Source organism: Barbus barbus (genome assembly GCF_936440315.1).
Source record: "Barbus barbus genome assembly, chromosome: 12".
In the NCBI taxonomy this organism is placed as follows: Eukaryota; Metazoa; Chordata; class Actinopteri; order Cypriniformes; family Cyprinidae; genus Barbus; species Barbus barbus.
Window position 1 is genome coordinate 5,815,464 of NC_136740.1, and position 23,980 is coordinate 5,839,443.

Below are 23,980 nucleotides of genomic sequence, written 5' to 3' on the forward strand. Positions count from 1 at the left end.
CCTATTGCGCTGACCCTTTGTCCTGCCGCCGCTTCTGTCGGGATGGCACTGTAGGTCCTTTCAGCACTCAGTCGCCTTTCGCCACTACCGTTGTTTGCACCCTTCTACTTTTGCACTATTGTAACAAAAAGAAATCAGCCCCGAACAAAACAGAATCCCACTTCTGACACCAAAATTAGATGTGGCCGGCTTGCCGTCCTTATTATATGTTAAGGGAAAAGACAAAGCCAAGACATCTAGCAAAAGGATTCTTTTATTCTTGACTGAGCCTGAAAAAGGGACTCAGCATTAATGTTTTGTTGGGGGACAAGATTTGGAGATTCTAATCCAATTAGATGAGAAAAATTGTACAAAACAGAAACGAAAACAAAGACAAACACCCACTTTTCTACAATGGGTACAAGAAGTAAAATAGTAAGCAATAATATGAAAAAGTATTCTTCATGCAATCTCAAATAAAAAACTCCAATTCACAAGCCCCATTCAACTTAAACCAGTGCAAACCAGGTTACAAAACTTATAAAGGGTGTACAAAACAACGGCAGTGGCCTGTTTGTGCCTAATAAAACAAATAGAACACAGAATATGAGCAATCAGCACATTTCACCACATGAATGCACCACCTACTTTATACACAGTTCACGTTTATCTTCTTTGGAGCATATTAATCGGTAAATAGACTAAAGATAACAGTACACACTTTACACAGGGTACAATCCTTTTCATGCAATATACAGAAACACTTTAGAATAAAATGAACAAAACTCACTCTTATTAAGCCTCTGAAGCACACAGAAAAAGCTCACGTGGTAATTGGCACTTGTGTGATCTTACGTATCGTTTCTCTCCCCTCTAACACAGTATAAAGGACAAGAGTTACTGCATGTTCAGTTGATATATGAAATAAGCAGAGTTATTTAACATTTTAACAAATCTTACAACATATCTTAGGTTAACTCACGCTCAATCTCCGTCAACGTGATCTGAATTCCCCTCCCCCACGGGCGATCTCTCACGTGCAGGAACAGAATGCTTGTATGATCGGCAAATTAAACCATCCACTCAATAAAACCACACAACTGTAGTCACCACACACTCACAAGTTGAAATAAAGCTGGAAATTTCCTCTCTTTAACAGTTTTATCAACTATATCTTCCTCTGTGCAACTCCTGCTTCTAACTTTGCTCTCTTCCAGTCTGACGTGCACTTCACTCTAGCGCATGCACGAACTCTTAAAGGGGACAGCGCACATAACTTAGTTAAAGCAACAAAGGTGAATTACTGTGAAACTTAACCAAGTATAAGGTGAATTTTGCCCCGGTCACATATATATATATATATATATATATATATATATATATATATATATATACACACTCACTGGCCACTTTATTAGGTACACCTTGCTAGTAGACCCCCTTTTGCCTTCAGAACTGCCTTAATTCGTCGTGGCATAGATTCAACAAGGTCTTGGAAACATTCCTCAGAGATTTTGGTCCATATTGTCATAATAGCATCACGCAATTGCTGCAGATTTGTCGGCTGCACATCCATGATGCATATATATATATATTTAATTATATTCATGAAAATAATATTATCTTGCTCTGTGTATTCCATGCATGGTGCTAACAATCCCAAGAGAATTTAAAATAAGTTAATTGACTGGTATTAAGTAAGTCAGATTTCAATCTGTTTGTAACCTGAAAGTGAAACTTGTCACAATAAAGTACAAAAAGAGGCTCAATACAACTCTTTAAGTACTGTGACAAGAGTAAAAACCCTTTGATAGTTTTTGTATAATTTACAACATTGGCTGTGTCCAAATTCAGGGTCTGCATCCTCCTTAGGATCCTTCCTACCCGGTTGAAGGAGGAGGGATCCTCCGACGTCCGCAAAACCCCGAAGTCGGTGTTTGTGAATTTGGACAGCCTACCCTTCTTTCAGTTCCCTCCCTTACCCGTTGCTCATATCCTGTCGCCTAGCAACCGTGTCAGCGCCAAGCAAGAAGCGGGAAAATGGACAAACAAAGAGTTATTCTCCTCATTTTAATTCTTTTGGAAGAAATAAAGCAATTAAATAAATTAAATACTTTCTTTGCTCGTTGTCGGAGAGTTTTTTATATCAGACTACAAGACAGTCACATCCAGGTAAGCCATTATAGCCTATTTTTATTTGTTTTTAAGTATTCTACTAACTTCTCCTACAAATTCATTGAGCCGAAGCATAAACTTTAGCTTGTTTTGTCAGAGAAACTCCTCTCCCACTCCGCTACCGCTCGCTTCGTCCGCCATTACGCTCTGCCGAAAAGAATTATGGGATAGGTAGGACGGGAAAGGATCCACCACATCCATCCTTCGAATTCGGGGAAAAGGAGGACGTATTTGTGGGCCGCATTTGAAGGATCCTACGAATTTGGACAGCCTTCGTCGCGGCGCTGTGACGTAACATCCTTCAAATGAGTACTCCGAAGGATGCAGACCCTGAATTTGGACACAGCTATTGTCTGCAGTGTTGCGCAAATTGAATTTAAACAGACAGTTTGAACGATTTGCAACTTGTTTTTTTTTTTTTTTTTTTTTTTTGGAAAGTGACAATACAGTTTAATAAAAACTAAGATCATGTCAATCTGAGGAGAAGGGAAACTCAAGAGATTTATATTAGTACTCATTTTTCAAGGCTGTGTTAGGCTCCACACTCACTGCCTCACATTTCTTCTTTTTCTGAATTTACCAGCTAAATAGAAGTATCGCTTTTTATTTTAGTTTATTCATTTATATATTTATTATTGAAATGTTGTTATATGCATGTGTCAATTTCATTTAATTTATTTATTTTCTTAAATATGTGGGTATATAGTATTTATAGAGTTGTAACTTTTAGTTTTAGTTACTTTTAGTTTTAGTTACTTTTTCTTATTTGTAAGTCGCTTTGGACAAAGGCGTCTGCTAAATGACAAAAGTAAGTAAAGTAAGTAAGTAAATAGGTCTTACAATACTTCCAATACTCTCTGAAAAAGTTTGTGATTCCTCCAGCTGTGGTGTGGGACCTAGCAATCTAGTCTACCCTCCTTCGCAATTCGGTTTATGTGGCAGATACATGAAATCTGAATCACCTTCACTCTATGACCCTTTCCTTTTTGTCTCGCTGCCCCTTCTCACTTCCTCTTCCCTGGTCTCAGTGCTTGACCTGTGCTCTTGGAGTACAGCAGCCAAAGCACAGAAGGTTCCTGTGGGTAAGCAAGGGTGGGTTTTTGAAGTGATTTCTCACTTAGCTCACAGGGAGCACAGCAGGCATTTAGTCTGAAGAGCTCAAAACCTTCTTCTGCCTCAGGATTCTGCTCTACTGCACCACATGATCTGGTGACTGTACATATAACACTCTTGCTCTTTGAACTGAGCTCTGCTTCTATGACCTTCATACGTCCACATGTTTTCACTTCCAATCAATCTTAGCTTTTGTGCCAAGTGATGATTTTACAACATGCTTTCAACATAGGCCATTTTCAACATAGGCAAAAAATATATAATAATACATACATACATAAATAATAGGGGCCATCTTTAGATCACTGGACATTTTGGAAATACTAAGAATTTTAACAAAATTGAAAAGAAATGTAAAAGGACTGAACTCACCATACACCCCTCAGGTCAAACATCACCTGCAATGAACTATACACAGAAAGTGTTCCAAATGGAATTCCCCTTCTCTTATTAAAGGGGCAACATCCATTATTGTTTTTTTTTTTAATATAATAAATTTGTGTTCATAATTCAGGTTTCAATGGTATTTGGGTTTCAAAAAGGTTGTTTTCATTTGTGAATATTATCATGATGAAAAATCAAGTAAACAATCATAAACGTTTGTAGGCGCTTATTTTCTGCAGTCATTTAAAAGCCAATGAAAAATTGGGGTACAAAATACATAATCACTGCAGTACTCGATTACTGAGAAATTGCTAATCATTTAGAAAAGCTCAATTTCTGTGATCAGCTATGCACAAAAAAATGCATGTGCAGCTATTTCTTGTTTTCCTCAGCAAACACAGAATTTTCCCCTAATGTTGGTTCTTGCTTGGATATTGTTTGAGAAACTATTTTACAGTGTTTAGTCTTAATGCTTTAGATTCTATATTTTGCAACCATACAATAGAATGTAGTGGGAACCAGCTGGGTATGAAATGGGCACATGCCAATCCACAGATCTCCCCTATTATTCCAAGTTTAATTGACAGCTACAAATGCAATTTCTTCTTAGCTTTTCACAGGGAGATGTGTCTTTGAAGATAAGCATTTGCTTTAGCTTTAATGATATGCTGTCTGAGCCTCTCTTCAGTTAACTTCCTTTCCAAGATATGAACAAAATTATGAATTAGCTGGGCTTGTTGCCTTCAGTTTGAGCAGTTAAAAAAACAGCTTTGACACACTTCAAACAGGGAGGAAACCAGAGAGCACCTGACAGTTTATGCTATTGTTTGATGACTGACAGAGGTTGCTTTTGCTTCGCTCAAATTGGATTCCGTCTCCTGGAATGAATGATCAAATGCTGAGGGGAGGATTAATAAATCATGGAGCTGTTTTCTCTGCGGTGTTATGATTATTTCACAAACAGAATGGCTCCTCTTTGCTAGTCATGCTGTCTGTTTTTGTTCTGTATCCACCTTCCTTCACTGAATTTCATGTATTTTCTTCTAGCCCCATTCCAAATGCTCAGCTGCAAAGAAAGAAGGTTTGTGAACAATCTTGGGAGTTTTTCTAAAGCTGGTGTCACTTCACCATGATCTGAATTGATGTGTATCTAGCTGATACAAGTCCACAGTAGAAGGGAAACCACCTGTCCTGGCTTAGAGCGTCTCCCAGTGTTCTTTGCTCTGATCAGTACTGGATGTTCATGTAATAAAACCCAGAGGTCAGTCAACTGCAGCACAAGAAAGACAGAGAAGGAGAAATCGTGTATTAATATTCACAGACTTCTTAATATTTATTACTTCCAGCTGTTTGATGTTAAAGTTCCTCATGGGGGATGATGCTCTCCCTATACACAAAACAGACACATGTACACACAGCATACAGATTAGCTCATTTTAGCAACATACTACATGAACAGTGTACTGTTCACACACAAGTAGGCAACTTTTGTGGAAGAGATTGCATTTGTAACAATCTTTTGACATTTCATTTGAACTTTCTATCAAAAAATTGTTCATCAAATGCAAAGTTTTAAATGAGACAAACCAAATAATACCACAACATCCCAGAATACATCCCAGCAACTCCATTGCTAATACTGTGTGTGTTTGTGCTGCTCCACTAATAATGCTGTTACTTCCTGGAGGATGATGTCCTTAAAAAGTTGGCATTTGTTAGTTAATTGAATAATCAAAAGACTAACAGAGATTACAAATTAAAACAACATTCACTAGAAATCCTGTTTTGTTTGAAACCTTTCCATATTTATATGAAAGAGCACTATTTATTATTAAATTCATATTTTTTTCATTCTAAAAGGTTGTACATAACATCAAAGGACAATATCCACTCTAAATAAAGTGATTTATTTAAGATTTACTCCTATATTCACTTAGTTGCTATGGAAGAACAGATAAAAATGGATTTATACACCCCTGGTAAAATGCATCCGGAGAATATAATTTATAGAGCATCTGCAAAATATTGTTGTTGTTTTTTTATATTATGCTTGCTGAGAAAATATATATATAAACACACAGGTAAAAGTGGTGATGACAATAGTTCCTGCTCAAGAATGAATACAAATTTCTGTAAAATATACTATGCAAATTCTGTGATGTAAACTAAAGCCTGTTGACTATTCAGGAGCACCAACTTTGTGGCTGCAATATGCACCATTTGCTGAATGTGCACAAGTACATAATTTACATTAACAACTATTTCACAACAGTCTATTTGGCATATGAAATTGTCCTGGTGAAGACTGGTGCACAGATTCTGATGTCACCATCATCACCTCCATATTTCAGTGATTTTATCAAGTGATGTGAATAAGTAGATCCTGTTTGATTCCTCAAGTAGTGTATATACATTTGTGTATATACATTTAGCTGACGCTTTTATCCAACGCGACTTACAATTGCTATATATGTCAGAGGTCACACGCCTCTGGAGCAACTAGGGGTTAAGTGTCTTGCTCAGGGACACATTGGTGTCTCACAGTGGATTCGAACCCGGGTCTCTCACACCAAAGGCATGTGTCTTATCCACTGCGCAATCACCACCCCACAAGTAAGCAAATAAAAAGTGGTAGACGACATCTGGGCCCTATTTAATAAAGCTGAAATAGGAATCCCTCAGGGAACCATTTTAGGCCCTACTCTTTTTAGTCCTAATTTTAACTACCTTCCAGAAATATGTACTGATGCGACTCTTCAAATGTATGCTGATGATACCCTTTAGGTATCTGGTAAAGATGTTGAAGAAAAGTTAACGATATTTAGGAAAAAAATTCCACTTGTCTAGAAGCTTCTTGCTTGACCTTAAATGACCTTGAATACTTTGAAAACGAAGTCTGTATCTTTATCTAGTAAAAAGTACTTACAACAGAATATTTAAAAGTTAGAATTAAAGTTAAGGTTGCACAAGTTGTGCCAGCTCTAATTTCCATAAATCTTTACAATAAAGATAGATAGATAGATAGATAGATAGATAGATAGATAGATAGATAGATAGATAGATAGATAGATAGATAGATAGATAGATAGATAGATAGATAGATAGGTATAGATCTCGTTCTGTATCGCGTATCTTGTCAGTGTCGGCGCTTGCTTGGCCATTTGTAGTGAAAAAATAAGGAAAGTGTGTCCAGCTAAATTCAATTAGTATTTTGTTAGACGGGTATAAAAACGCTTAGTTTACCGCAGCAGCCGTCGTGTGAAGGCCTCCTCGTGTAAAGACCATTGACTCTACCATGCGACTCCACCGGGCAGGGACACCGGCAAAGGATATACAGGTACATCTCAAAAAATTTGAATATCATGAAAAAGGTCAATATTTTTTGTCACACATTTCAGAAAGTGAAACCCATATATTATATAGCTTCATTACACATAGAGTGAAATATTTCAAGCCTTTATTTCTTGAAATTTTGATGATTATGGCTTACAGATAATGAAAACCCAAAATTCAGTGTCTCAGTAAATTTGAATATTACGTAAGATCAATAAAAAAAGGATATTTTAAACAGAAATGTCAGGCTTCTGAAAAGTATGTTAATTTCTATGCACTCAGTACTTGGTTAGGACTCCTTTCGCATGAATTACTGCATCAATGCGGCGTGGCATGGACACAATCAGCCTGTGGCCCTGTTCAGGTGTAATGGAAGCCCAGGTTGCTTTGATAGCAGCCTTCAGGTCATCTGCATTGTTGGGTCTGGTCTCTCATCTTCCTCTTGACAATATGCCATAGATTCTCTATGGGGTTCAGGTCAGGCGAGTTTGCTGGCCAATCAAGCACAGTAACACCATGGTCATTGAACCAGCTTTTAGCACCGTTGGCAGTGTGGGTAGGTGCCAAGTCCTGCTGGAAAATGAAATCAGCATCTCCATAAATCTTGTCAGCAGAAGGAAGCATGAAGTGCTCTAAAATGTCCTGGTAGATGGCTGCGTTGACTGTGGACTTCAGAAAACACAGTGGACCAACACCAGCAGATGACATGGCAGCCCAAATCATCACTGACTGTGGAAACTTCACACTGGACTTCAAGCAACATGGATTCTGTGTCTCTCCACTCTTCCTTCAGACTCTGGGACCTTGATTTCCAAATGAAATGCAACATTTACTTTCATCTGAAAAGAGGACTTTGGACCACTGAGCAACAGTCCAGTTCTTTTTCTCCACAGCCCAGGTAAGATGCTTCTGACGTTGTCTCTGGTTCAGAAGTGGCTTGGTAGCCCTTTTCCTGAAGATGTCTGAGCGTGGTGACTCTTGATGCACTGACTCCAGCTTCAGTCCACTCCTTGTGAAGCTCTCCCAAGTGTTTGAATCCGATTTGCTTGACGGTATTCTCAAGCTTGCGGTCATCCCTGTTGCTTGTGCACCTTTTCCTACCCAAATTCTTCCTTCCAGTCAACTTTGCATTTAATATGCTTTGATACAGCACTCTGTAAACAGCCACACCTTTCAGTAATGACCCTCTGTGACTTACCCTCTTTGTGGAGGGCGTCAATGTTCGTCTTCTGGATCATTGCCAAGTCAGCAGTCTTCTCCATTATTGTGGTTGCAAAGAACAAGAGATACCCAGTATTTATACTGTAGTGATGGTCATTTATTGAAACTCAAATGTAAATATTTTAATATTTTGAGATACTGATTTTTGACTTTCATGAGCTGTAAGCTCTAATCATCAAAATTAAAACAAAAAAAACTTCTGAAATGTTTTACTTTACATGTAATCAATCTAAAATATATGAAAGTTTCACTTTTTGAAATAAGTTACAAGAGTTAACTTTTTCACGATGTTCTGATTTTTTTTAGATGCACCTGTAAGTAACGCTTTTTCTTTCTCCTCTTTCCTACTACTTGTTTCACTTCTGTTTCAGTTTTTATAAACATTTCTTACTATGTGTAAATAAGTTGTTGTTTTAGCATGTGTGTTTGGCAGTGTTATTTTTAAGGATTACTGATAAACTACTGTCGTTTGATTTGTATTTATTTATTTTAATTTTAGTTAATTTAGTCTGAATTTAGTATGTCTGTATAGGTCTTTTGTTAAGTTTTTATAGGTCTTTCATTTAATTTGAGTTATTTTAATACTTCAACAAACTAAATGGAAATGAAATAATATTTATACTGAATTTATAAATGTGTGTGTGTGTGTGTATATATATATATATATATATATATATATATATATATATATATGTGTGTGTGTGTGTGTGTGTGTTCTTTAATATTTTGAATTGTTTTTAACTTATTTTGTTGTTTTTTGTTTTCATTTAAATGTTAAGTTTTGAAATTTTGTTGTATGCATTTGTCATTGTTATTTAATTTCTTTATATTTTTTTTAAATGTGTATAGTATTTATAAAGTTTTAGCTTTTAGTTTTGGATCTGTTTTTAGCTATTGTAATACTACAATTGATTGCTTCTGTTGTCCTCATTTGTAAGTCGCTTTGGATAAAAGTGTCTGCTAAATGACTAAATAATAATAATAATAATAATATAGGCATATAGATATATATACCATAATAATTACCTATTTCAAAAATTGTGTGATTTAGTTTTTAGTGAAGTTTAGTGAACTCACTATAGTGAAGTTTTCAGCATTTCAATAATAAAAGTGTCCATTTTTTAAAATATGTGCATATTATGACATACAGCATTTACTATACAGTGCTTTCAAGTGGTCAAAAAGGATTTATAAAACAACTTTTGGATTGATCCCTTCTTGTAAACTCAGAGATGTGAATTCTAGCTGCAGTTAAATAACCATATGACCTTGTAGTTTTTGTCAAAAACCAGTAGGTAATTTGACCAGTAATTTTAAACCAGTGGTGGGAAATAAATCGCTGACACTCTTGATTCGGATGCCAATGAAATCACACTAGCTCCTGAAAATGTTAATTTGACCTTGCATACCTATGAGAATCAAGCACAGAAATAATGTCTGAATAGGGCTTAACACATTTTTTTTCTTACAGACAAATAAACAAAACTAATCTAAACAAAAAGCATGTAGATGCATACAAGAAAATGATATAAATTATACTTAAGTGTGAGTATGTATGTGTGGTGAACATCTCCAGAAGGACCAGATCAAAACCATAAACCCCATCAAAACCCTGCTCTGTCTTTCTCTGTCTCTCTCTCTTTCGACTCCTCCTTCTCTCATTAAAATAGTGAGCTCTGGCTTCTAATTAAATCCCACTTGAAAAGTCAGACTCAGATTGATTCAAATTTGCATTTCTGAATAGGGCTTAAAGAAGTAATAAATTGGCAAAAACCAGCCCCTTCTAAACCAGTAAATCCATAGCTCCAACAAAAATAGAGTTTGTTGAGGGAAGCCTGCAGAGACCAGAAAAGAAGCACCCTGAGCGGTCTAATTCCTTTAATATCTGTCACAATATGTGTAAAGGTTATATTTAAGGCAATGTACTGCTTCAGGCATAATGTAAAATAAAGACTCAGTGAACTTCAAAAAAATTAAATCAATAGAAGCGCTATGCTACATTTCTGCTGCATTACTTCATTATATGGTTATGAAAGAAAGAAAGAAAGAAAGAAAGAAAGAAAGAAAGAAAGAAAGAAAGAAAGAACAAAATTCAGATTTTTTCAAAGCTATTCATATATTTTGGCCCTCTAGCTAGAAGTTAAAAAAATGCAGTAGTGTGAAAACATGGAGTACCTTTAAACCAATTTGAAAATCCAATCAAATAATGACTTCAATAAAGAAATTGTAAAATCACAGCTGATATCATTTCTAATTCAAGTTATTAATTAATTCTAATTTCTTATTCACATTGAAAATTACAGGTTTTCTGGTTAGCATGACCTTATTACCCCCTGCTGGATTTTGCTACACACTACATGCAAAAAAAGCATTTTCCTCCATTGGTTGCTTATACTAAAAAAATCTGTTTTGAAGAAGCAAAATGTTTTGTGTGGAGTGAGCAGAAGACCGCATAAGAAATGTACAGTAACTGGACACAGGGCTGCAATGGCTGCAGACCCTATGAGAATAAAAAAAAGATATAGCCTCTCCGTCTTGGTCACACAACTCCTGCAATACATAACAGCGATCTAATGTTCAAGCAACATCAGTCAGCCCTTTAGCACTACACCTAAAATGAGCCCATATCTAGCACAAAACATACATAAATAAACCTGAGGAGAAAAAAAGGGACACACGCAAACAGGGAAAGAAAACAAAAATATATATTTCTAACAAAATAATGATTTCGATAGCAATAAGAACAAAGCAAAGACAAAAAAATAATCTGAAAAAAAGAAAAATGAATTCAATCCCTCTCGGACATAAAGGCGATTATTGTCCAGGATGTCAGAGTATAGAAACACATGAAAACCAGTCTGGAATACAGTCACAGTGTCATCATTGGGCATTAACAACACATGACATTAATAATGCATTCGGCAGATACCTTTATCCAAAGCAACCTACAGTAGATTCAAGATATTTTCATTTATTATTTCAGTTCATGCATTCCTTAGGAGTCAAACCCACAACACTGGTGTTGCCAACTCAGTGCTCAACTGTTCGAGCTACAGGAAGCCCAACCATCACTACTACAAAGTCTCTCAGTTTTGTCTCAGCAAACACACTGCATTAGCTGTGGTTTAAGTATGAGAGGGGAAATTCCACTTGCAGCAGGACACTGCTGCTTCCTCCTGAAATACTCACAATAATGATTTCTCCCAATTTAAAAATATTTCTAACAGATTTGTGGTTCATCCTGTACCAAATCAGGGGCTGGTCACATATCTTTAGTTCACCTGTTGCCTATACCAATAAAAGGTTCAATTATCCATTCCAAAGGAATAACTCATTCCACAGAGTTCACACAAGCCAACAAACCTTTTCCTGATGATTCAAGTCCACAAAACGTCAAACTTTGTTAAACTTTTTAGAGAGAAAAGACCACTGCACACTAACACCGAAACGTCTTCCCAACTGCGAAGCATGGTGGACACAGTTTAGCACTGCTTTGGTGCCTTAGGGCCTGGACACTTCCTTTGTTGCAATCATTTAAAGAACAAAAGATTCAAAACCACTTCAGTGCATTTTACAAGAGAATGTTAGGACAGCAGTTCATGATTCGAGCTTTAAAGATGTTGGGTGATGTAACAGGACAATGACTTGGAAGAAATTAAAATATGTTTAAAAACTAAAATGTCTAAATTAGAGGCTTGTATTATAACTGAATTTGAACACCATAAAATAAACTTAACATCTGGATGAACAATATGTTTTAAATAATGCAATTATTTACTTATTTGCAATCTCACATCTTTGTTAAACATTTATTATCAATAAAGAGTGCTATTTTTTTATTTCACACTGTATACAACAGCAGGTTTCTGTGCTCTAAAGTGTCAATCATTTTTCTACTGCATACACTAACCACACTCTTCTTTGAAATGTTTTGTCCCTCAAATTTCCACTAGCAAACCACAAACCATACTGCACACATTCACAGTCCAATAAGTTGATTTTGAGGCATAAACAAATTTTTAGTGGGTTTGCTTTCTGGAACTGAGACTGACTGGTCTGTCAAACCGCTTGTTGGAAAATACAACTATAAAGTTTTCAAAAAGTGCACTCAGTATTAAGAAATGCACAATAAATTGTAACACACAGAAGAAGAAAAAAATCTCAGAACAAAATTCACATTCATATCTATTTGCACATTTAGTTTGTGTAAAGAACTTTTCACACAAGATGTAACTACTGGAAGATAAGGGTTCTGTTGTCATTTATTAAGTCAAATAGGGAGTGTCTGAAATGGTGTTATTTAAAAATAATTCATTGAGTGTAAATGAAAATATACTCAAACAGATCTCACTAAAATTTCAAACAGCCATTGCAGAGTCAACAAGTAAAGCAGACACAAGTGTCAAGAATTCTTTGGTGATATATAATAAAACATTTTACTTCCAGTTAATACCACTCTACACATGGATCTGAAGTTTAGCACGCCTCACATTAACAAAGCATTCATTACTGACCATGTCAAATTTAGATATTAACATATATATTTATATAAGCTGACAAGACTCCAATATTGCCGCTGTAATCTGCTAAATGTGACTAAGGCATGAGGATATTATAAACATTAATATAATGGTTTTATGTATAGCTGCTTTGATACAATAACTTGATATAGAATATATGTGCAATTTTGAGTGGATAGACTATAGATGTCATTGGTGTAGAGGCATTCCGTACTTAGTCATATGAATCATGCAATAGTGCAATTGCAAACAATATTGTTTAAATGTATGTTTTATATTGTATAAGTACTACAATATTGTCAAAGTATGACATGAAAGCACAAGTAAATTGTTTAAAAAAAGTTATAAAAATGAAAACTAAAGTATACATTTGTTTATTTGTGGATCTTTGCATGAACCCAGAGGCTTCTCTCAGACGCTCATGGTGCACTGGATGAACTGTGAAAAGAGGTAAAAAAGAAATTAATCTATACCAGTAAGACCTTTAAATGGAATCATTCTATACGTCTACATTACCTAATGGCAGATAATCAAAAGTAATTATGTATTATTTATATATAATATAAAACAATGGCAGCAGCAATAGGATAAATTAAACCGATGTTCAATAAATATTAACATTAATAATTCAATCAATTCCTCTACCAAGTCATTTTGCAAAGCAGCACAGTTTGTGTCCCAGGGCACATGACTATTTAAGGACCACCTAAACAATTAAATGTTGCTGGGTGAGTAATGTTCAAAATATAAACACTATAATTTTATAAAATGCATAAAGTCACATATTAGAGGCTTACATTATACAGTCATGGCCCAAAATATTGGCACCCTTGGTAAATATGATCAAAGGCGGCTGTGAAAATTTATCTGCATTGTTGATCCTTTTGATCTTTTATAAAAAAAAAAAAAAAAAAAAAAAAAAAAAAAAAAAAAATCAAACCTTTCAATGGATAATAAGAATTTAAAATGGGGAGAAATGAAATTATGAAATAAATGTTCCTCTCAAATACACGTTGGACACAATTACTGGCACCCCTAGAAATTCTTATGAGTAAACTATATCTGAAGTATATTTCCCATTAATATTCACAATTGTGAGCACTCCAGGGTGATTATGAACATGAAATTATCCAGCCATGGCTTCCTGTTTCACAGAAATATAAATCGGAGGGAAAACAAACCCCAAATTCCCTTAATCATCCATCACAATGAGAAAAAACAAAGAATATATTTCTGATGTGCAGCAAAAGATAATTGAGCTTCACAAATTAGTGAAGTGGCTTTAAGAAAAGAGCTAGAGCAGTGAAAATCCCCATTTCCACCATCAGGGTAATAATTAAGAATTTCCAATCAACAGAAAATGTTACGAAACTGCCTGGAAGAGGACGTGTGTCTATATCGTCCTAATGCACGGTGAGAAGGAGAGTTTGAGTGGCTAAAGACTCTCCAAGGACCACAGCTGGAGAATTACAGAAAATAGTTGAGTCTCGGGGTCAGAAAACCTTAAAAACAAATTGTCAAACAGCACCTACGGTACATCAACCACATGTTGTTTGGGAGGGTTTCAAGAAAAAATATCCAAGCTCATCCAAAAACAAACTCCAGCATATTCAGTTATCAGACACGACTGGCACTTCAAATGGGACTGGCTTCTATGGTCAGATGAAACAAAAAAATTAGCTTTTTAGCAGCTTTTTAACACTCAAGATGGGTTTGGTGAACACAGGGATAGAAAGTACCCCATGTGTACAATGAAATATACTGCTGTATTTTTGATGTTGTGGGCCTATATTTCTGGACATCTTGTTTAGACACATGGCATCATGGATTCTATCAAATACCAAAAGATAAAAAAGCAATAAGACTCTGTTAGAAATCTTATAATGAGCCATGTTTGGATCTTCCAACTGTACAATAATCCAAACACAAACCTCAAAAACACAAAAATGGGTCACTGAGCACAAAACCAAGCTTCTGCTGGCCATTCCAGTCCTCTGACCTGAACCCTGTAGAAAATGAGTGAGGTGAACTGAAGAGAAGAAGCACCGTCATGGAGCTGTGAATCTGAAGGATCTGGAGTGATTCTGGATGAAGGAATGGTCTCTGATCTCTTGTCAGGTGTTCTCTAACCTCATCAGGCGTTATAGGAGAAGATTTAGATCTGTTAAACTGGCAAATGGAGGTTTCAAAAAGTATTAAATAAAAGGGTGCCGTTAATTGTAGCCAATGTGTATTAGTTTTGAAGATTAATTTTCACAGCCTTCTCTGATCATATTTAGCAAGGGTGCCGATATTTTTGGCCATGACTGTAAATGCATTTTAAAACTATAAATTCAACTTAATATCTGCATGAACAGTATGTTTCAAATAATATTCGATCTTTAACAAATTATTATTATTTTTTTAATAATGAGTGCACTTTGTTCCCACACTGTGTACAACAGCAGTATCTGTGGACTATGGTTTGTGGGAATCACCCCCCCCCCCCCCCTCACATTCATTGACCACATCCTTTTCATAAAATGCTTTGTCTCTCAAACTCCCACCAGCAAACCTACAGTCCATTTTGCCCATCTGATTTTGCACATCAGCAGTTTAGGGACCACATAAACAATTAAGTAGAGCTGGTGAATAACGTATAAATTTGAGACATGCAATGTTTGATTCCTACCAACAGCATATTATTAGTATACAGCTTTACCATGATTATATCACATCAGAACAGTCTTTCTGTGGTCCCCCATCCAGTGAGTTACTACTGTAACTGAGGCCCACTATAAGCCTTTGTCCAACGATTCTAATGATTATTTAAGAATACCCATTTAGTCTTTTTTTTTTTTGTGAATTATCACGTTGATTTACAGATTGTACTGAAATTATAAAAAAATAAATAATTACAATCTCTTGCCCTAAGTAACAGTTTTTCTTCAGTATATTATGTTCTGTAATGTTTGGAGGACTTACATCATCATATTGAAATGTCGCCATTCCCTGTTGTGCCTGGTCCCTCTTTCTGAACACATCTGATCAGGAGACAGTTTTACAGTAAAAACATTAACATTTTTCACTTAATTAGTTCAGTCAATTTAATTAATCAATCACTTAATTAAAACAATGCCGGTGAAAGTCAAATGATCATTAGGGTAATCTGGAACACCTAAAATCACATGCATTGATGGCCCTGAAGAAATTAAAGAAAAACAAACAAATAAATAAATAAATAAATAACTTGACCATTCTAGAGAGCTGTCATTTGTTGGCTGGATGTGTGGAGATCACAATAAATTTCCAAAGTGCGTAAAATGAATAAGTAAATAAAAATTTGTCCCAGATTACACTAAAGCCTGTTGCACATACTCTATGAGTATGTGTGTAATTTCAGATTATTTCAGCACTAACAACAGGAAATTAGAAAAATGTTTGAAACAGTCAACACTCTGCAAGTTTACGCTCTATTTAAGGATTGTCCTTCTATTCATGTACATATGATTTCATGAGGATCAAGTTTGTAGTAGATCAATTACCCCTCCCAAAAAACATTTTTATTTCCATTATTTAAGAAAATATTCAGAGTAAATAACTTCATTTTGTCTGTTAAACAGGAAACTCACAGTATGTGGAACAGGCATAATTCAACCTAATAGTTCACTAAATGGAAAGCTCCATTTACAATCAGAATTTAAGGAGACAAAAAAACTCATTACGATTTTTCATACTTACCAGTCAAGCTCCTCAGTTTGACACAGCAAGCGACATAATCATCAAATGAGATCTTCCCATTAGAGCTGTAACGCTTAATTATGCAGTCCATGGCCTGAGGACTCAGCCTGTACCCTGCAAACATGACACACCATGACCTTCAAAAACACATTAATACACTTTATTCACATTCCATTTAAACCTCCAATTAGCCAGATGGAAATCAAATTGCATCCATACTCTCCCCCCCCCCAAATTGCATCCATACTCCCCCCCCCCCGTGTTTTGTATTCTTGTCAGGAAGCACAAATAAAAAGCCCTACAGATATCCCATTCTGTCTTTTTATTCATTTATCCACAGCCCTGCTAAAGAAACACCTCGGATCTAGCAGTTGTATAAAAAATTGTGCTGATGTTGATTCAGACATCATAACCTTATTACACATTAACTTAACTCTTTACAAAGTCGTATTTAATCGTTAGTTAATGGTGAGAATTGGTCCCCAAACTAACATCTCATAAGAAATTGCATATAACATCTCATAAGAAGTTTTACCCATAGAGGAAACGGCTTGGCTCATTTCCTGTGGGTCAACTGTGCCACTCATGTCCCTGTCAATGCTCATGAAGTGCTGCTTCCAGCCATTGAGCACCGCCCACAACTCCTTAAACTCATTGAAACCCATTGAGCAAGACATGTCTCTCTGATGAAAGACTAAGTTAGGGAAAAAAGTTCAAGAAAAGGCCACAATTCATTTAGAACCTGGGTTGGCATAGTAAAGTCTAATATAGTGCTGAAAATCATAATATGTCTGAAACGATTCAGTGTGTCTTCGGTGTGAGAGAGAAGGATACATCAAGCATGCCGATCATCAGTCTGCAAGTCTCAATGTTGAAAGCTGCAAGACAAAGATTGATTGTTACAAACTGGCAAAGTTATAAATCTACAAATACTTTCAGTTTACAATTATGGGAAATTCTGTACATTCAGCATCTCTATTAAATTAAGACAAACAATCTTACGTCTGTAGCCACCAGAGAAGTTGGCCTGAGTCAAACAAGTCTGAAGTTCCTCTGCAGATATCTGGCCATCCTAGACAAAAACATATATATATCAATAACTCTATAATATTCATATTACAGAAAAATGCATTAATGATTGTTCAGCAGAATGAAACAAGAAGCAGCATGTAATGAATTTAAACTTTCTATGAGAAAGACTGGTGTGTATAGGCTACTCTATGGAATCCCAGCAGAATTTCTATGCAATAACTTTTAAAGAGAAAATGAAACGCCGTCTTACTTGACCAGCGACTGCAGTGAAGTATCCATACAGCGGGTCCTGCTGCTGTCCAGGGAACCCACCTGGATACTACAGAAGAACGGGGAAGGAGCTGATTTTAGTGCAATTATAAATTGTGGTAATTCTTATAATTGTTTACATTCTTATTAGAGAGAATGTCAATTTTAAATGCATATTTCTGCTATAAGTTTTATTTGTGTGCCTTCTGTATTTTATACACACACACACACACAAAAAAAACTGGTACAGTAAAAACCTGTTAATTGTTTGACTTTAAGTTACCTTATGGTGAAAATCTGTAAATGGTTTAACATTGCATATAATTTTACTATAAAATGCTATCAAATTTATGGTTTTTAGCAATGATTTACTGTATAATTTAAGTTGACAAACAGTAAAGAGGTCATTACCAGAAGTCCCTATATGCAATGCACTACATATGACTCCTTAATAAACAGTCTTCTTTTTTTTATATATATATATATATATATATATATATTAGAAATTGCTGTAAATTTAGCAGCACAGTACTGTAAAAACCTACAGTACAATACCACATTTATACAATACAGTAAAATACTGTAATTTATATTGCATTCTGGATCATTTTGACTTGGCGGAATATTTTACAGTAACCTTGCTGTAGCCTGACTGTAATACAGGGGGCAATAATACAGGACGCGCCACCTGATGTCACATCACAGACAACACAGCTGCTGCCGACCGGAGAGAGACGCAGAACAGAGGATTTATGCAAGTTCTGTAAATTAATTAGATTATCATGTTTTTAATATATAGTTTACATGGTTTTTAGTGTGGAATGAAACCGCAAGTTTAGCCGCGAAGGTTATAATCTCCTCCCTAAAAGCTGTAGTCGAAACTCCATGAGTAAAGTTACGTGCTCTTTCACCTGCTGCTCTCCCGACATTTTCACATCCGAGACCGTTTTTGTGAGTTTTATTTTTGATTCTGTCGAGTTTGAACGAAGCTTGCTTTACTATGGTATGCGAGGTAAAATGACCGTGTTTGTCAATGGAGTCTGCTGGGTTTGAGGAGATCGATAAATGGGAGTTTGAGTTTAAACAAAAGGGATATATCTATAAAACAATTGTCTATCTCTCTAGGGATCCCTTTTATAATGTTGACCGATTCGAGCCTGTCAGTGACAAACACCTCAAAATCATACCATCATTTGTTGGAAAGGGTTCAAATACACAAAAATGCTGGAAAACCAAAGAATTTGTGGGACCTGAGGGATTTTTCTGAAGAACAGCAGGCAGTTCAGGACATGCAAGGGACTCATGAACAGCTATCACTAAACTGAAAAACCCAGCTGGGGATCATTCAGGTAACAACACAGTATTAAGAATCAAGTGTATGTAAACTTTTGAACAGGTCATTTATATAAATTGAACTATTATTTTCTCTTGTGGACTATATCTAAGCACCTTTTATGTGGATTATCTTATTCAGGTCAGTACTAAAACAAATAGCATGTATTTTGTATGATAATTTGTATTTTGTTAAAATGATTAACATTTTGCAGAATCTGCAAGGTGTATGTAAACATTTGAATTAAACTATTTATGTATTTTTTTCATCTGTGCTACAGAATTTTCACTCACTATTTTCCTCATGCTGTCTGTTCATCTTTATTGGTGCTGTGGATAACAGGTTGTGTTTCATTACAGTGTTTCAGTTTCAACACTGATGGGAAGAAAGGTACTTCTGGAACATCTCGAGGGTGAAGTAAATGACTGAAGACAAGCTCTGTGTTTACATCATGCAAATAGTACTGTAAAGTACACAGTACAGCATACTTATTCTAGGTTTAGTTTGTCTCTACATAACTTGTTTCCAGGTCTACATACATGTATGTATGTATATGTATATATGTGTGTGAACATAACTTTTTTAATGTTTTTTAAACAGATAACATTTTTTTTTTCCTAAAATCATGTTTTATTATGTTATCATGTTTTTATTGTGTTAGTTAGCTGTATTTTGTAGTCACTTTTAACCTAATCAAAATAACCCAACTGCAGTTTGATTGAGATTAACTGGAATGCACAAATGAAAAAACGTGATTTTTAAAATAGTTTAAAATCTGTTTTAGCAAATGAGCTCTTCATATATATAAAATAGTTCAAAACAAAAACATTAATTTATGAAGCATGTGATAAAACAAAGCCTTCCTGCGAGAACCTTTTCATATGGTACTTCTTCATAATTTATATTAGTGAAGCGGAGAAACTAAAATTATGTTAGCATAGAGTTGCATATAGGAGGAACTGATATACACAATTAAATTGGATGAATTCAAACCGCATTATTCAGTGAACATTTGCTACTTTGTGCTTTCCTGGTGATTTAACCGGTTTTACACCCAGCAATTATTAATACTTTAGCTGGCACTTTAGGAAGAGCCATCTAGAGATACACTACAGCACAATCCTGGGCACAGCACTGCACATTTTGATTGACTTTCTTAATTAACACAGTAAATGCATACCACAAGCTCCATTAAGAGAGAGTGCATCAGATAAGCGAAACAGATCTCTTATGGGTCAGGACTAGTATGAAAACCAGTATAATCAGACACACCCAGTTCTGGTCAAGGGTCACTGTACTAATCTGCTGATTAAAACCAGGTGTGTTTTGTAAACCAGCAACAATTAAATGCCATATTTATTCTACCAACCTTTAAACGCCACAAAACATACTAACACTTTCCCTTTACAACGCCCACTGAAAGCTCAAGATTATAGCCATCGTCTAACAGAATCAAGCTCATGGTCACAGTATGTTAGAATAAGCGCGAGATTGTTTAACATCAGGCTTCATGTACAGCGAATTAATTAATATAATTAACAGAAACTGATCATTCATACCCCGCCCGCAGCCGGTGCACCGTATCCCTGGTAATTCATTGTAACAGAGCGATTTCTTGAGTAGGTGCCCAAAACCGGATGAGATGATGCTTAAATGTGTGGGCTTTAAACGCCTCCCTCTTCCGTAATGGGAGTGGCAAACAAACGAATGCTTTGGGAGGGTTTTATCCTACGAGAGTAAAATGATCTGGCTTGCACTATGCTAGTACAACGAACCAAATAATAAATCCATTCTTTTGTCTGTGAAATGGATTTTAAAGCCTAGACGCGAATGAAATCATTGCTTTTGGAAAATATTTGAATGTTCAGAGTATACCGCGACACCTGCCGTCAAATGAGTGAACAACGCCTGCAAGAAAATAACACGTGCTTACTATTATAATAACAATAAATGATGCATACTTACATGCAAGTAACCCTAATCATAGGCATAACCGCATAGCCTAAGTACATGTAGGCTAGTTAATATTAATCAGTACTTAAATGTATAATTACACTGTAACAAGGACAAGTGTAACCCAAATCTCTGTAAAATGTACAATACTTTATATTTAGATGCTCATATTATCTTTATTAAATAGGTTGTGCATTGATAAATTTGTTTTTATTTATAAGTGTTTTAATGACTTAAAATAGAAAAGCTTTTAGTAATACTTTAAATTAGGGAACACTATTCACTATTAACTAGTTGCTTATTAGTATGCATATTGGCTGCTTATTAGTAAATATAAGGCACATAGCTTACTACTATATAGAAAAGGATATAGAACCTTAAAAGGTTCTATCAGGCGCTACATATTTGGAACCCCTAAAAGGTTCTATAAAGGGTTCCCATCATGGGATCATTCTTTGGATTTAATTTTTCTTTTGTTTTAATTCAATTTTAAGGCTTGAACAGCTCATATAACTAATTTATCACTAGAAAAACTGAAATATCCATAAGCATAACACATCAAGGTTTTGTGTGATCATTTAAGACATTTTTATTAGCATTTACTGTGACAAGCAATATATAACACAGCAATTCGTAGCGCAACAGTTACAGAGATGAACATAAATCCATGTTTCTTTATTTATTCATACTTTTTAAAATCATTTTTACCTGTCTAAATAGCACTCTCGGGGAAGTCGTGGCCTAATGGTTAGAGAGTCGGACTCGTAATCTAAAGGTTGCGGGTTCGAGTCCCCGGCCGGCAGGGATTGTAGATGGGGGGAGTGAATGTCCAGCGCTCTCTCCACCCTCAATACCACGACTGAGGTGCCCTTGAGCAAGGCACCGAACCCTGTGTGTGTGTGTGTGTGTGTGTGTGTGTTCACTACTCACTGCTGTGTGTGTGCACTTGGATGGGTTAAACGCAGAGCACCAATTTCGAGTATGGGTCACCATACTTGACAATACATCACGACTTTAGACGACTCTCCGTTTTAGAAATGTTTTTTTCAACCCCCTCCACCTTACTCACCCATCCAACACGTCAGTCACAAATATATGATGATTGCTAAGAAACAACTGAATGGAACGTTAACTTGCACAAATAAATAAACTTACAGTTAACTTGCAAAAAATTATTATTATTTTTTTTTTTAAATAAATAAATACATAAGTAAAGTTAGAATGTGAAAAGTTTGTCATCAAATAGTACCGGTATATTAATGACACTCTTATTTTGCATCTCACCACCAGGTCATTACCCTTTACCTTAAATAAATGTCAAGTATTTACTCCACATTCTCCTATAGACCTGTAAACCAAGTAGTCTGACTTTTTTTTTCTTTTGTATGCTGCAACTTTCCCCAATTCTGTAACCCATGAAAGATGGTGAACCACATGTTTCTGAAAAGGGAGCTAAAAGACTAACTATAGTATTGTTTTTTTAAATTTATAAGCATTAAATATTGATTTTACATTCAGATAAGGACCCAACCCATGGCACTGGGAAGGGCTAAATAGTGCTGATTGAAATGAACTGAGTGATGGTTTTTGGATGCTCCATACTGAACAAAAGGTAGAAAGCGAACTGATACTTCTGGCATCTCTGTTATTGGTCAGTGACGCATCCCTTTTGATGCTACCTCTCCTTGCGATGATTAGGCTTGACATCCTAAGATGGGGATAGAAGTCAGAGAAAAATTATTAGACCTATGGAGAGTACAGTACAACAGGAAAAAGAAAGGAATCTCTCACAATTAAGTCAAATCTTAAAACTTACTTGAATTAGTTAGGAGTGTGGTGTTTTCATCTGTATGTTGATGAACAGACAAGTAATGCTGCTCTCCAGTGTCCAGACCTGCAAAATATTTTACTTATAATCATAAGAAAAATGACAAACCTCCCGGCGGAGAAGGCCTGGACAACGCTGTGCAGACGGAACAAAACTGATCAGCGCATAGACACACGTTCAAGTTGTTTGCCCTTTATGTCAAAGATAATTGTATGCATCTGTTTGGAGGGATAAGTTATAAGGAAAGCCTCTGAAGCTCATATGAGCATGTTGCTTGTCAATAAAAGATCTGCAGGGCATCTTACATGACATGATAACTAGAACTTGCAATCATGTTAGTATTATGATTAAATAGAAGACTAGCGTGCACCTATTAATAAATAGATCAAACTGTCCAGATTGCTATTCACTGCTAGAACACATGTATTTCTACCAGATCAGTTTGTTGGTATAATAATAGGTTGATTCAGTGCAGATGTAAATTTTAAGTTTATTTTATTTGGAATAAAGGAGTGTCAAAGTAAAATTGAAATAAAAGCACAAATATAATGTAGTATAATAATTTTAAATAGCCTAATGTGTAAATATACATAAAGCATAGTTTAGCCCAAAGAACCCTTTTGTGCCAAAAAGGGTTCTTTCTCCTTATATAGAACCTTTTTGGCATAAAGGGTTCTTTGGGGTTGAGTATAGAACCCTAGGGTTCTATATAGAACCCCAAAGAACCTTTTTTTCTAAGAGTGTACCTTATTATACATGACCCTGTACCTAAAAATAACTACTACAGTTTACCAACTTGCTTACTATTAATAAGTTTACTGAGGGAAAACTATTTTTATTATTATTGTGGAATTTTGTGGTTTTATTATCTTAATTGAAAGAACTGTAGGCTATGTATGTTTTTTTTATAGCATTTTATTTATATGAATATTAATCCAGAAAACAATTTTGTTCTGCTTGTAGATTTACAAAAGCTACCAACTACAACTACCATCTATGTCCCAGAATTAGGAGGCTAAAATAAAGCTAATTTAATCATTTTATATCGATAATGGGATTAATATCAATTTGGTATGTCTGGAGGCAATATTTCTAGAATAATAAGCATGCAGTAAAAGATTACAATCCTGCAGACAAAAC

The 23,980-nt window shown here is 35.5% G+C and overlaps 1 protein-coding gene across 1 annotated transcript; it reads right to left on the reverse strand.

Moving 5' to 3' along the window:
- Positions 1-11,989: 11,989 nt before the first annotated feature.
- LOC306877930 (sorcin-like) lies at positions 11,990-20,744 on the reverse strand. The gene is made up of 8 exons (XM_079429979.1): positions 20,619-20,744; positions 17,728-17,796; positions 17,448-17,517; positions 17,280-17,323; positions 16,981-17,128; positions 16,446-16,559; positions 15,690-15,748; positions 11,990-13,163 (listed from the first exon to the last, which is right to left on the reverse strand). The coding sequence occupies exons 1-8, from the start codon at positions 20,655-20,657 to the stop codon at positions 13,137-13,139; spliced, it is 570 nt and encodes a 189-aa protein (XP_079286105.1). The 5' UTR covers positions 20,658-20,744; the 3' UTR covers positions 11,990-13,136.
- Positions 20,745-23,980: the final 3,236 nt, after the last annotated feature.

Bases quoted from the DNA above. Each gene is read 5' to 3' on its own strand.
- LOC306877930 (XM_079429979.1), bottom strand. From the start codon at position 20,657: ATGAATTACCAGGGATACGGTGCACCGGCTGCGGGCGGG. The intron at 17,797-20,618 runs GTATGAATGATC...GTTCTTCTGTAG, and splicing joins GTGCACCGGCTGCGGGCGGG to TATCCAGGTGGGTTCCCTGG. The intron at 17,324-17,447 runs GTAAGATTGTTT...TTTGTCTTGCAG, and splicing joins CTTCTCTGGTGGCTACAGAC to CTTTCAACATTGAGACTTGC.